At 61.7% G+C, this 12384-nt stretch overlaps 2 protein-coding genes and 1 long non-coding RNA gene across 3 annotated transcripts; all 3 read right to left on the bottom strand.

The window, feature by feature from the left end:
* Positions 1 to 283: 283 nt before the first annotated feature.
* On the bottom strand, positions 284 to 5153 carry UBL5 (ubiquitin like 5). Its single transcript, XM_059872253.1, has 5 exons — positions 5002 to 5153; positions 3761 to 3818; positions 1518 to 1601; positions 1203 to 1240; positions 284 to 518 (listed from the first exon to the last, which is right to left on the bottom strand). Exons 2-5 carry the CDS (start codon positions 3814 to 3816, stop codon positions 475 to 477), a joined length of 222 nt encoding a protein of 73 aa, XP_059728236.1. The 5' UTR covers positions 3817 to 3818; positions 5002 to 5153; the 3' UTR covers positions 284 to 474.
* A 1416-nt stretch (positions 5154 to 6569) lies between these two features.
* Positions 6570 to 7906, bottom strand: LOC132340996 (uncharacterized). Its single transcript, XR_009490057.1, has 3 exons — positions 7743 to 7906; positions 7258 to 7309; positions 6570 to 6799 (listed from the first exon to the last, which is right to left on the bottom strand). It is a non-coding gene; the product is annotated as an uncharacterized LOC132340996 (long non-coding RNA).
* Positions 7907 to 8232: 326 nt separating this feature from the next.
* On the bottom strand, positions 8233 to 11625 carry TGFBR3L (transforming growth factor beta receptor 3 like). Its single transcript, XM_059872045.1, has 6 exons — positions 11547 to 11625; positions 11041 to 11140; positions 10630 to 10801; positions 9593 to 9868; positions 8774 to 8921; positions 8233 to 8405 (listed from the first exon to the last, which is right to left on the bottom strand). The coding sequence occupies exons 1-6, from the start codon at positions 11623 to 11625 to the stop codon at positions 8299 to 8301; spliced, it is 882 nt and encodes a 293-aa protein (XP_059728028.1). The 3' UTR covers positions 8233 to 8298.
* Between the last annotated feature and the right edge of the window lie 759 nt (positions 11626 to 12384).

Raw genomic sequence — 12384 nt, 5'->3', positions numbered from 1 at the left:
GTTACCATGACGACGGGGCTGCCCCGAACGGCGCCTACTCCGAGCCTCTGTCGCGATTCTCCTCCGTATCTCCGGTGATTCCTCGGTATCGCGGGGTTTATCCCTGCCGGGAGCTCTGCGTTCCCAGCCGGGCCCAAGGCTCGGGTACCGCCGTAGGAAACATCGAGATATCCCGACACAACCCCGAGGTGTCGCCTTAAAATCGCGATATCGCGACACAACCTCCGGGACGCCGCCATTAAATCATGATCTCGTGAAACAACTCTCGGATGTCACCAGAAAATCCCAAAAATCGCCCGGAGGCCCCAAAATCGCCTTTATTGATCAACAAACGGGGCCGGGCCGGAAATAGGGGGAAATGGGGGAGGGGACTGGGCAGTACTGGGAGCACTGGGATATACTGGGAGCACTGGGCTGGCTGCACTGGTGTGGACTGGTCCGGACTGGGTTATACTGGTGGGGACTGGTGAGGCTCTATTGGTAGTAGAGCTCCAGGTTCATCCCGTCGTGGATCTCATCTGGAGCCGCCATCAAGGAAAACAAATTCGGGGTTTTGGGGGGTGGGGTGGGAGGGTTTGGGTTGGAGGAACTTGAGGGGGTCTTGAGGAGTTTTGGGGTTAAAAAATTTTGGGGAAGGGTTCTGGGGGATTCTGGGGTTGAAGGGTTTTGGGGAGAATTTCTGGGCGGTTTTGGGGTTCTGGAGGTGTTTGGGGTTGGAGGATTTTGGGGAGGGGTTCTGGGGTTTTTGGGGGTTCTGGAGCTGTTTGGGGTTGGGTTTTAGGGGTTGAAGGATTTTAGGGAAGGATTTTGGGGAGGGATTTTGGGGGTTTTTGGGGTTGGAGGATTTTGGGGAGAGTTTCTGGGGAGTTTTTGGGGTTCTGGAGGTGTTTGGGGTTGGAGGATTTGGGAGTTTTTGGGGTTGAAGGATTTTGGGGAGAGTTTCTGGGGGGTTTAGGGGGTTCTGAGGTTTCTGGGGGGTTTTTGGGGGTTGGGTTTTAGGGGTTCTGGGGGTGTTTGGGGTTGGAGGATTTTGGGGAGGGGTTTGGGGTGTTTTGGGGTTGGGTTTTTGGGGTTGGGTTTTTGGGGTTGAAGGATTTTGGGGTTCAAGAATTTTGGGGAAGGGTTCCGGGGGATTTTGGAGTGTTTGGGGTCGGGTTTTTGGGGTGTTTGGGGTTTTTGGGGTCAGGTTTCAGGGTGGATACAGTCCCCGAGCGTGACGTGGTCTTTGAAGATCGTGTACCTGGGGGGAGGGGAGAGAGGGAGGGGCGTCACCCCCTCCCCAAAACCCTGGGGGGGCAAGTCACCCCCTCCCCCACCCCAAACCCTGGGGCTCCCTCCTGACCCCCCAAACCCCCTGTGCCCCCCAGATCATTCCAAATCCCCTCAGGTGCCCCCCCAAAACCCCTCAGGTGTCCCCCAAAAACCCCTCAGGTGTCCCCCTAGAGCTCCCCAAAAGCCCTCAGATGCTGCCTTAGGACCCCCAAATCCCTCCCCAGCCCCCCCAGACGCCCCCAGACCATTTTTTGAGCACGATCTTGTCCCAGCGGGTGCCGGTCTGTGCCGCTATCAGCTTCTTCAGGTCCCGGATCGAGTCCTCGGGGCTGCCCCGCAGTCAAGGAAAAGGGGACACAGGGACCCCAAAAACACCCCAAAAAAGCCCCAAAACAACCCCAAAACAGCCCCAAAACAACCCCAAAACCACACCAAAACACACCCCAAACCTGCCCCAAAACAACCCCAAAACCACACCAAAACCTGCCCCAAAACAACCCCAAAAACACCAAAACCTGCCCCAAAACAACCCCAAAAACACCAAAACCTGCCCCAAAACACACCCCAAAACCACACCAAAACCTGCCCCAAAACACACCCCAAAACTGCCCCAAAGCAACCCTAAAAATACACCAAAACCTGCCCCAAAACAACCCCAAAAACACACCAAAACACACCCCAAAACTGCCCCAAAACCACACCAAAACACACCCCAAAACAACCCCAAACCTGCCCCAAAACAACCCCAAAAACACACCAAAACCTGCCCCAAAACAACCCCAAAACCACCAAAACCTGCCCCAAAACTGCCCCAAAGCAACCCTAAAAATACACCAAAACCTGCCCCAAAACAACCCCAAAAACACACCAAAACACATCCCAAAACCACACCAAAACACACCCCAAAACTGCCCCAAAACAACCCCAAAACTGCCCCAAAACAACCCCAAAACTGCCCCAAAACAACCCCAAAAACACCCCAAAACAACCCCAAAAACACACCAAAACCTGCCCCAAAACAACCCCAAAATCTGCCCCAAACACCCCAAAACCACACCCCCAAAAAAACCCCAAAAACATCCCCAAAACCTGCCTAAACCCCCCAGAACCATCCCCAAACACCCCAAAACCGCCCCAAAACAACCCAATACCTTCCCAAAAAACCCCCAAAACACTGCCCCAAACACCCCAAAATCACACACCAAAAAACCCCCAAAACACTGCCCCAAACACCCCAAAATCACACACCAAAAAACCCCCAAAACACTGCCCCAAACACCCCAAAAACACACCAAAAAACCCCCAAACACCCGCCCCAAACACCCCAAAAACACACACCAAAAAACCCCCAAACACCCTCAAAACCTTCCCAGAACACCCTAAAATCACTGCCCAAAACCACCCCAAACCCACCCCAAACACCTCAAAACCTGCCCAGTTCCCCCCAAAACCCCCAATTCCGCCAAAAGCTTTTGAAAATCTCTCCCCAAATCCCCCCAAAACCTCCCCAGTTCCCCCCAAAACATCCCCAAATCCCCTAAAACCTCTCAAAACTGCAAATTCCCCCAGAGCACCCCCAACCCCCCCAAATCCTCCTCAAAACCTTAAATCTCCCCCAGAACATCCCCAAATCCCCCAAAACCTCCCCCAAACCTCAAATCCCCTCAGAACAGCCCCAAAACCTCCACAAAAGCTCCCCAAACCCCCCAAAACACCCTCCAAATCCCCCCAGAACTCCCCCAACCCCCCCCAAATCCTCCCCAAAACCTCAAATCCCAGCCCAAATCCTCCCCAAAACCCCCAAAAGCTCCCCAAATCCCCCCAGAACATCCCCAAATCCCCCAAACCTATCAAAAATTCCCCAAAACCCCCAGAACACCCCCCAAATCCCCCCAAAACTCCCCCAGAACTCCCCCAATCCCCCCCAAATCCTCCCCAAAACCTTAAATCCCAGCCCAAATCCTCCCCAAATCCCCCAGAACATCCCCAAATCCCCCAAACCTATCAAAACTTCCCCAAAACCCCCAGAACACCCCCCAAATCCCCCCAAAACCCCCCAGAACTCCCCCAATCTCCCCCAAAACCTCCCCAAAACCTTAAATCCCAGCCCAAATCCTCCCCAAAACCTCCCCAAATTCCCCCAGAACTCCCCCAATCCCCCCCAAAACCTCCCCAAAACCTCAAATCCCAGCCCAAATCCTCCCCAAAACCCCCAAAAGCTCCCCAAATCCCCCCAGAACATCCCCAAATCCCCCCAGAACTCCCCCAATCCCCCCCCAAAACCTCCCCAACCCCCCCCAGAACATCCCCAAACCCCCCAAACTTCTCAAAACTTCCCCAAATCCCCCCAGAACTCCCCCAACCCTCCTCAAAACCTCAAATAAAACCCCCCCAAAGCCTCAGATCCCCCCAAACCTTCCCAAATCCCCCCCAGAACATCCCCAAAACCTCCCCAAATCCCCCCAAGCCCCCAGCCCAGGTGGGATATTTGCATTTCACCCGGACCTTCTTCCCCAGGCGGTCGTTGCAGACGACCTCGATCATGGCTGGGAATGAAGGGGTTAAAAACGGGAAAAAAGGGGGGGAAAAGGGATGGAAAAGGGGGATGGGAAAAGGGGGAATGGGAATGGGGAAAAAAGGAGGGGAAAAAGGGGAAAAGTGAGAAATGGCGATGGGAAATGGGGGGGAAAGGGGAAAAAAGGGGGAAATGGGAATGTGGGGAAAAAGGCAAAAAAAGGGGAGGAAAAAAGGGGGGAAATGGGAATGGAAAAAAAAGAGAAAAATGAGGGAAATTGGAAAAAAGCGGGGGAAAAGGGGGGAAAAAGGGGAAATGGGAATATGGGGGAAAAGAGGGGAAATAGGAATGGGGGAAAGGGGGGGAAAGGGGAAATGGGGAATTGGAAATGGGCAAAATGGGAATGGAAAAAAGAAGAAAAGAAAGGGAAAAGGGGGAAATGGGAAAAAAGAGGAGAAAAGCAGGGAAAGGGGAAATGGAAATGGGCAAAAAGGGGGAAATGGGGAAAATGAGAAAAAAGGGGGAAAAGGGAAGGGAAAAAGGAGAGGGAAGGGGGGGGGGATGGGGGGAAAAGGGGGAAAACCCAAAAAAAAGAGGGGGAAAAGAAAAATGGGGAAATGAGGGAAAGGGAAAATGGGGAAAAGGGAGAGAAAGGGAGAAGGAGGAAGAGAAAGGGAAAGGAAGAAAAGAAAATAAGAAAGGGGCAAAAGGGGAAAAGAGAGAAAAGGGGAGAAGAAGGAAAGGGAGAAAAGGGGGAGAGAAAAAGGGAAGGAGAAGAAGGAAAAAGGAGGAAAAAAGGGAAAAACCGGGAGGGAACGGGAGAGAGAAGGGGGAAGGGAGGGAAAGGAAAATGAGAAAGGGGGAAAAGGTGAAAAAAGGGAAACCGAAAGAAAAAGGGAAGGAGAAGGAGGAAAAGGAGCAAAAAAGAGGGAAAAAAGGGAAAACCGGGAGGAAAAGAGGAGGGAAAAGGGGCAGAGAGGGGAAAAGGGACGGGGAGAGAAGGAAAAGAGGGAGCAGGGAAAGGAACGGGGGGAAGGAGAGAGGGGAAAAAGTGAGAGGGGTCGGTAACGGCGGCAGCGAACGGGAAAAGTCCCGGTTCCACCCCCGCTGCCCCCGAGGCCGTCCCAGAACCGCCCTCGCTTCCCCCGAGCACCACCTGAGCCCCTGCGAGACCCCCAAAATCCCCCCCGGGCCCGCCCGGGTCTCCTCGGTACCTCCCGGGGCCTCCTCGCTCCGCCACAGCCGCGCCGGAACCGGGGGTGACGTCAGAGAGACGCGCCGGAAGTTACGTCATCTGACACAGCCAAGACGGCGGCGGGGCCTAAGGGGAACGGGCAGGGCAGGTTTATTGTTAAAGTTTATTAATTGATAACGTTTATAAATTTATCGAAGTTTATAAATTGGTAACGTTTATAAATTGATTAAAGTTTTCTACCCAAAGCCGCTTTTTTTCCTTTCTCGGCTTGAGCAAAGGCGGCTTCGAAGCCTCGTCCGGACCCCACCGGGGGAATTTCCACCCCAAATCCGCCCTAAATCCCCCCAAACCAACCAAACTCCTCCAAATGCCCCGCAGAACCGCCCAAGTCCCCCTAAAATCCCCCAAATCCACCCCAAATCTGCCCTAAACGCCCCCAGATTTCCCCAAATTCCTCCAAATCTGCCCTAAACCCCTCAAATCTCCCCCAAATTCATCCCAAATCCACCCCAAATCCCCATTCCCAGGCACGGGGACCCTCCTGAACCTCTGTTCCTGGGCACGGAGACCCCCTGCACTCCCTTCTCCGCCACCGGGACAGCCTGTACCCCCTTATCCTGAACCAGGACCCCTCTGACCCGCCCATTCCCTGGCATGGGGACCCTCTGCAGCTGCCGTTTTCTGGCACTGGGAGCCTCCGGCACAGCCTGAACCCCCCTTATCTTCTCACTGGGCACCCCTGGAACCTGCAGCCTTCTATTATGGGACCCCTTGAACCTCCCAGTCGCCTCCCGTGGGACCCCCTGCAGCCCCCGATGCGCTCGTCTCACCAAAGCCCAAACCCTGGGGCTGCTTTGGCTGTTCCCAGCCTGGAGGGCACCCTGAGCCCACCCGGAGCACAGCGATGGGGGGTGAAGCCAAGTCACATCTCGAGGGGGGGCATTTGCAGATTTCATTCTCAGCACAGAGCAGGAGCTGGGGGGTTCCAGAGGTCGGACCCCCCGATGGTCACAGCACGAGCTGGGGGTCCCCAAAGGTAGGGGGTCCCCAGAAGCCGACCCCCAATGCTCACAGCAGGAGCTGGGGGTTCCCCAAATGTGGGGGGGTTCCCCAAAGGTGGGGGGTTCCCCAAAGGTGGGGGGTCCCCAGAAGTGGACCCCCGATGCTCACAGCAGGAGCTGGGGGTTCCCCAAAGGTGGGGGGTTCCCCCTAGGCTGGGGTCCCCAGAAGCCGACCCCCAATGCTCACAGCAGGAGCTGGGGGTTCCCCAAAGGTGGGGGGTTCCCCCAAAGGTGGGGGGTCCCCAGAAGCCGACCCCCAATGCTCACAGCAGGAGCTGGGGGTTCCCCAAAGGTGGGGGGTTCCCCCTAGGCTGGGGTCCCCAGAAGTGGACCCCCGATGCTCACAGCAGGAGTTGGGGGGTTCCCCCAAAGGTGGGGGGGTTGACCAAAGGTGGGGGGTCCCCAGAAGCCGACCCCCAATGCTCACAGCAGGAGCTGGGGGTTCCCCAAAGGCCGCTCCCCACTCCCCCATCAGCAAAGCTGTGCACGATCGGGACATTTTAACAAGCAAAGGCTTCAGCGCTCATTGGTTACAGACGGCAGAACTTTTGATTAATTAATATCCCAGTTTGCTGCTTCTGTCTCCCCCCCATGCCAATGATCCCAGGGTGCAGCTCTTCCCTTCCTGGAAGCCACTGCTGGGGTGTGTCCTGAGCAGCTGAGCGGTGACTCGGGGCTGGATGAGCTGCTGGCGGCCATCTCCCACTGCCGGAATTTCCTTTTCCCTCAGGAATTTCTCAGGCCAAGCGCTCAGAGCTGCCAACCATCACCCGACAGTGACAGTGGAAGTGACAGTGACAATGACAGTGAGGACAGGGACAAACCCAACCCACACCCCTCCCACACGCCCCAGCCTGGCCCAACGGGGTCCCCAAAACCCCCAGGTCCCTGTCACTCCTGGGGGCCTCTATCCCCCCCAGTGCTCCCAGTATCCCTTCCCAGGGCTCCCAGTACCCCATGTGCCACACCCAGTATCCACAGTATGACCAGTTTCCCCCAGTACTCCCAGTATCCCTTTCCAGTGACCCCCCCCCAATACCCCCACGTCCCTCCCAGTTGCCCCCAGTATCGCCTCCCAGTTCCCCCAAGATACCCCCCAGTGCCCCCAGTGCTCCCAGTTCCCCCTTCCAGTACTCCCAGTATCCCCCATGTCCCTCCCAGTCCCCCCCAGTGCTCCCAGTAGCCATTTCCAGTCCCCCCAGTCCCCCCAGTACCTGGCCCCTCATGGGCTGGGGGGCAGCGCTGGGGCCGGGGGGTGCCGGGGGGCTGCGGGGGGGAGGGGCAGAGATCAGAGGGGGAGGGGCAGGGGGAGGGAAGGTCCCACCCCAAATTGTGAAGGTGTGGGGGAGGGGCTCGGAGGATTTTGGGGAGGTCTCGGTTAAAGGGGAATTGGGGGGTGAATTTGGGGGGATCCTGGGGGGGTTTGGGGGATCCTGGGGGGGTTGGGGCGGGTCCCAGCCTTGGGGAGGTCTGGGGGAGGGGCAGGGCCCAGGGATGGGGTTCGGGGGTGGATTTTGGGGGTGGGGATTGTTCTGGGGAGGGGGTTCTTTTGGGGGGGATATTTTGGGGAGGGGAACTATCTGGGGAGGGGGGATTGTTGGGGGGGGTCTTTTGGGGGTTGGGGTTATTTGGGGAGGGGGATTATATTGAGGGGATTATTTTGGGGGGACAGGGATGATTTTGTGGGGGCGTGTCTCACCTGTCCGGCCGTGCACGAGCCAGAGCCCCCCTGCCAGAGCTGCCCCCACCACGAAGGCACCGAAGGAAACGGCCACAGCCCCGGGGGGCACGGGGGGGGCTGGGGGGCAGCGTCAGACACCCAAAATCGTGACCCCCCAAATCTGGGGGCCAGGACCCCCCAAATTCCCCTCTAAACCCACCCTGGGGCCGGAGCCCCTAACGCCCCCCAAAGGGACTCCGGAGTTCGGGACCCCCCCCCAGCAAAGGGAAACGAGAGCCCCGAGACCACCCCCAGCCCCCTAAACTCCCCCCAGAAAGGATCCAGGGATCTGGGACCCTCCCCGCAGCCCCCGAAAACCCCCCAAGGGATCCCGGAACCCCCAAAATCCCCCCCTCCCTCAAAAGGGACTCAGGAGTTCGGGACCCCCCGCAAAAGAGCCGGGGGTCTCCTCCCCACCCCCCAAAACCCCCCGGGAAAGACCCAGGGCTCCGGGACACCCCTGAAAAGTCAATCAGAGCGCCGGGACCCCCCCGATTCCCCAGTCCCCGGGGTCCCGGTGCCGCCCCCATTCCTGTCACTCACCCGCGGGGGGGGCCCGGGGCCGCTCCCGGGGTGGGGGCGGGGGGCGCAGGAGGGGCGGGGGCGGCGGGAACGGCAGCGGGGGGAGGCCCGGGGGGGCACCTGGAGGGAAAGGGGCTGTTACTGGGGGGACACCGGGAGCGGGGGCGTCCCTTCTGCCCTCGGGGGGGGGGGAATTGGGGGTCCCGGTTGTGGTGGGGGGGGGTCTCCGGTTTGGGGAGGGGTCCTGGTTAGGCGGGGGATGTCCTGGGGTGGGGGAGGTCAGGCGGTCCCGGGTTACGGGCGGTCCCCAGGCGGGTCTCGGCTGGGGATCCCGGGGGGGTCTGGGGAGTGGGTCCCCTCCCAGGGGTCTCGGGGGGCGTGGCCCCAGTGGGAGGGTCCCGGTCAGGGGGTCCCGGGGTTGTAGCGGAGTTTGGGGTCCGGGGGTCCCGAGGGGGGTCCGAGGATGTCCTCGCCCGGGGGTCCCGTACCGGGCGCGGGGGTCGCGGGTGTCCCCAGTGTCACCACGATCGGGCGGGTCACGGTGCGCAGCGCACGCCCGGGGCCGGGACCGGAGCGGGGGCCGCGGCCTGAGCCGGAGGCTCCGCCCCCTCGGCGGGGACAAGGCTCGGCCTGGCACTGGGGACGGGGCGGGGTTAACGGGGGCGGGACCAGGGGGCGACACCTCCGGAGCCCCCGGGTGCCACCTATGTGTCCCCCTGTCCCGGTGCCCCTGGTGCCACCCCCCGGTGTCCCCCGTTATCCCGTTATCCCTGTTATCCCACCGCTGTTATCCCATTCTCGTTATCCCGTTATCTCATCCCTGTTATCCCGCTATCCCACCCACGTTATCCCGTTATCCCATTGCTGTCCCATTATCCTATCCCTGTATCCCACTCCTGCTGTTATCCCATCCCCGTTATCCCGTTATCCCCGTTATCCCCGTTATCCCACCCCCATTGTCCCACCGTGGTCTCGCTGTTATCCCATTCCCATTATCCCACTGCTATCCCGTTATCCCATTATCCCATGGCTGTCCCGTTATCCCACCCCCGTTATCCTGTTATCCCGCTATCCCATTGCTATCCCGTTATCCCGTTATCCCATCGCTGTCCCGTTTTCCCATCCCCACTATCCCACTCCCGTTATCCCGTTATCCCATCACTGTCCCCTTATCCCATCTCCGTTATCCCACCCCCATAATCCCACCCCCGTTATCCCAGCCCCGTTATCCCATCGCTGTCCCATTATCCCACCCCCGTTATCCCACCCCCGTTATCCCGTTATCCCCCGTCCCGCCGGGCCGGTACCGTGGGCAGCCCCGGCGGTGCTCCGGTGCCACCGCGGCGGCGGCAGAGGCGCAGGCGGCAGTGCAGGAACTGCAGCGGCTCCGGGAACCGCGCCGGGAGCACGAACGAGCCCCGGAGCCGCCGCCGCGCCCCCCCCGCGCCGCAGCCCCCCCGCAGCACCACGAGCGGCCGCGGCACCGGGGGGGGACCCCGGGGGGGGCCCGGGGACGAGCGCGGGGACACGAAACAGCGGCGGAGGGAGAAACCGAGACCTGGGGGGGCGCGGGACAGCGACACCTGCGGGGACACGGACAGGGACAGGGGGGTCACAGGGACAGCGACACCTGCGGGGACAGGGACAGGGAGGTCACGGGGACAGCGACACTGGGATAGGGACAGGGGGGTCACGGGGACAGCGACACCGGGATAGGGACAGGGACAGAGGGGCGGGTCACGGCGGGGGGGAGACACCTGGACAGGGACAGGGACGCGGGGGACAGAGGGTGGTCACAGGGGGGACACGGGACGGGGGGCTCGCGGGGGACACAAGGGAGTGATGGGGATCGGGACCCCCCCGTTCCCCCCTCACCTGCATGAACACACACCACTCCGTGTCCTCTCGTGTCCCCTCACCTGCCCCGTGTCCCCTCACCTGTCCCTCACCGGCAGGAACACGCCCCCCTGTGTCTCCGGTGTTCCTCCCGCCGTGTCCCCCCCAGTGTCCCCGTGTTCCCCTCTCGTGTCCCCTCACCTGTCCCTGTCCCTCACCTGCAGGAACACGCATCCCCTCACCTGTTCCCTCCCCTGTGTCCTTTCTGTCCCCTATGTCCCCTCACCTATCCCCTGTGTCCCCCGTGTCCCCTCACCTGCAGGAACACTGTCCCCTCCGTGTCTCACCTGTCCCCTGTCCCTGCCCCCTGTCCCCTCACCTGCAGGAACACGGTCCCCTCCCCTGTCCCCGTGTCCCCTCACCTGCAGGAACACGGTCCCCTCCCCTGTCCCCGTGTCCCCTCACCTGCAGGAACACGGTCCCCTCCCCTGTCCCCGTGTCCCCTCACCTGCAGGAACACGCGTCCTCCCGCGGGCACCGCTCTCGGTCCCGGTGCCGGCCCGAACTCGGGGGAGGGGGCGACGTCCAGGCGGAGCCGGGGGGGGCGGGGCGGGCACCGGGGCTGCGGCGGCGGTGTCAGCGCAGGCCCCGCCCCCAGTGCCACCAGTGCCACCAGAGACCTCCCAGTGCCACAAGTAACCTCCAGCGACCCCCAGTAATCCCCAGTAACCCCCAATGACCTCCCAGTGACCTCCCAGAGCCACCAGTAACCCCAGTGACCTCCCAGTGTCCCATCCCAGCGCTCCTGGACTACTCCCAGCGCTCCCACTTTCAATCCCGTAACCCCCAGTGCTCCCCAGTGACCCTCCCAGCGCTCCCAGGTCCCTCCCAGTCACCCCCAGTGCCCCCTCCCGCTCACCCCCAGTTCCCCGCCCCGTTCTCTCCCAGTTCCCCCAGTGCCGCACTCACCCCGGGCCGGTCCCCGCTGCAGCGCGGCCTCGGGGCTCCCGGGGGGGACACTGGGGGTCCCGGGGGTCGCGGGGTAGGGGCGGGGTCACCCCACGGCCAGCCCGGGGGGGGCCCTGGGGGCGGTGACACCTCTGGGTGTCCCCTCGAGGCCACCCAGGCCCCTCTCCCCCCCGCCACCCAGAACCCTCCCCCACCGTGCCCTGGGTTCCCCCCAGTGTCCCCCCCCGGGACCCTCCCGTCCCCTCCGGGTCCCCCCAGTGTCCCCCCGGGACCCCCCCCGCCCACCTGGGACCCCTCCCCTGGGTCCCTCCCCCGTCCCCTCTGTCCTTTTACTGTCCCGCCCCGACCCCTCCTGTCCCCCCCGTCCCCTGTCCCCGTTGTCCCCCCCCATACCCCCCTGTCCCCTCCTGTCCTCCCCATCCCCCCATGTCCCCCTTTCCCTTCTGTCCCCCCCACCTGAGGGCCCCCCTCCGGGCAGGAGGAAGATGAGGATGAGGACGGGGAGGGCCCGGGGGGCGCTCGGTGGCGCTGCCATCCTGCCCCCGCTGTCCCTAAGGTGTCCCCGCTGTCCCCAAGGTGTCCCCGCTGTCCCCACAGCTCCCGCCCACGCTGGGGGGATGTCCCGGTGTCCCCCCCCTTCCCGTCGCCCCGGTGACACCCTTGGGCCGTGGGGACGTCACGGGGGTGGCACCCGAGTGCCCCCGCGTGTCCCTGATGTGCCACCAGTGTCCCCGCTCCGATGTCCCTAGTGCCCTCCCCCGGTGTCACCTGGATCCTCCAGCTGTCCCTCGATGTCCCCCCATGTCCCCAATCCCCTGCCCCCCCGGTGTCACCTGGATCCTCCAGCTGTCCCTCGATGTCCCCCCATGTCCCCAATCCCCTGCCCCCCCGGTGTCACCTGGATCCTTCAGTTGTCCCTCGATGTCCCCCCATGTCCCCAACCCCCCCAGTGGCCTCTGCCGCCCTCCTGTGCCCGTGTCCCCCCCGCATCACTGGTGTCCCCAGTGTCACTCAGGTCCCTCCACTGTCCCCAGCCCAATGTCCCCAACCTCATGCCCCCACCCTCCACCTTCCTGTTCCTGTCCCCATCCCAATGTCCCCAAGGTCCACCTGTGCCACATCCATCCGTGTCCCTGTCCCCCCATCCCCATCCCAATGTCACCCTGTCCCCAATGTCCCATCCCTCATGTTCCCAACGTCCCACCTGTGTCCCCAATGTCCCATCCCTCGTGTTCCCAATGTCCCCAGCGTCCCCTCTCCCCTGTCCCATCCCTCGTGTCCCCAATGTCCCCAC

Source organism: Haemorhous mexicanus, chromosome 34 (genome assembly GCF_027477595.1).
Source record: "Haemorhous mexicanus isolate bHaeMex1 chromosome 34, bHaeMex1.pri, whole genome shotgun sequence".
NCBI lineage: Eukaryota > Metazoa > Chordata > Aves > Passeriformes > Fringillidae > Haemorhous > Haemorhous mexicanus.
This window is presented reverse-complemented; position numbering and strand designations above follow the sequence as displayed.

What these genes read in the sequence shown, in the direction of transcription:
- UBL5 (XM_059872253.1), bottom strand. Translation starts at nt 3,816, where the DNA reads ATGATCGAGGTCGTCTGCAACGACCGCCTGGGGAAGAAGGTCCGGGTG. An exon ending in AAGGTCCGGGTGAAATGCAA is followed by an intron (nt 1,602 to 3,760) that starts ATATCCCACCTG and finishes ACTGCGGGGCAG; the next exon opens with CCCCGAGGACTCGATCCGGG. An exon ending in AAGATCGTGCTCAAAAAATG is followed by an intron (nt 1,241 to 1,517) that starts GTCTGGGGGCGT and finishes CCCTCCCCCCAG; the next exon opens with GTACACGATCTTCAAAGACC.
- TGFBR3L (XM_059872045.1), bottom strand. Translation starts at nt 11,625, where the DNA reads ATGGCAGCGCCACCGAGCGCCCCCCGGGCCCTCCCCGTCCTCATCCTC. An exon ending in CACCGCCGGGGCTGCCCACG is followed by an intron (nt 8,922 to 9,592) that starts GTACCGGCCCGG and finishes CCCCGTCCCCAG; the next exon opens with TGCCAGGCCGAGCCTTGTCC. An exon ending in ACCCGCGACCCCCGCGCCCG is followed by an intron (nt 8,406 to 8,773) that starts GTACGGGACCCC and finishes CTTTCCCTCCAG; the next exon opens with GTGCCCCCCCGGGCCTCCCC.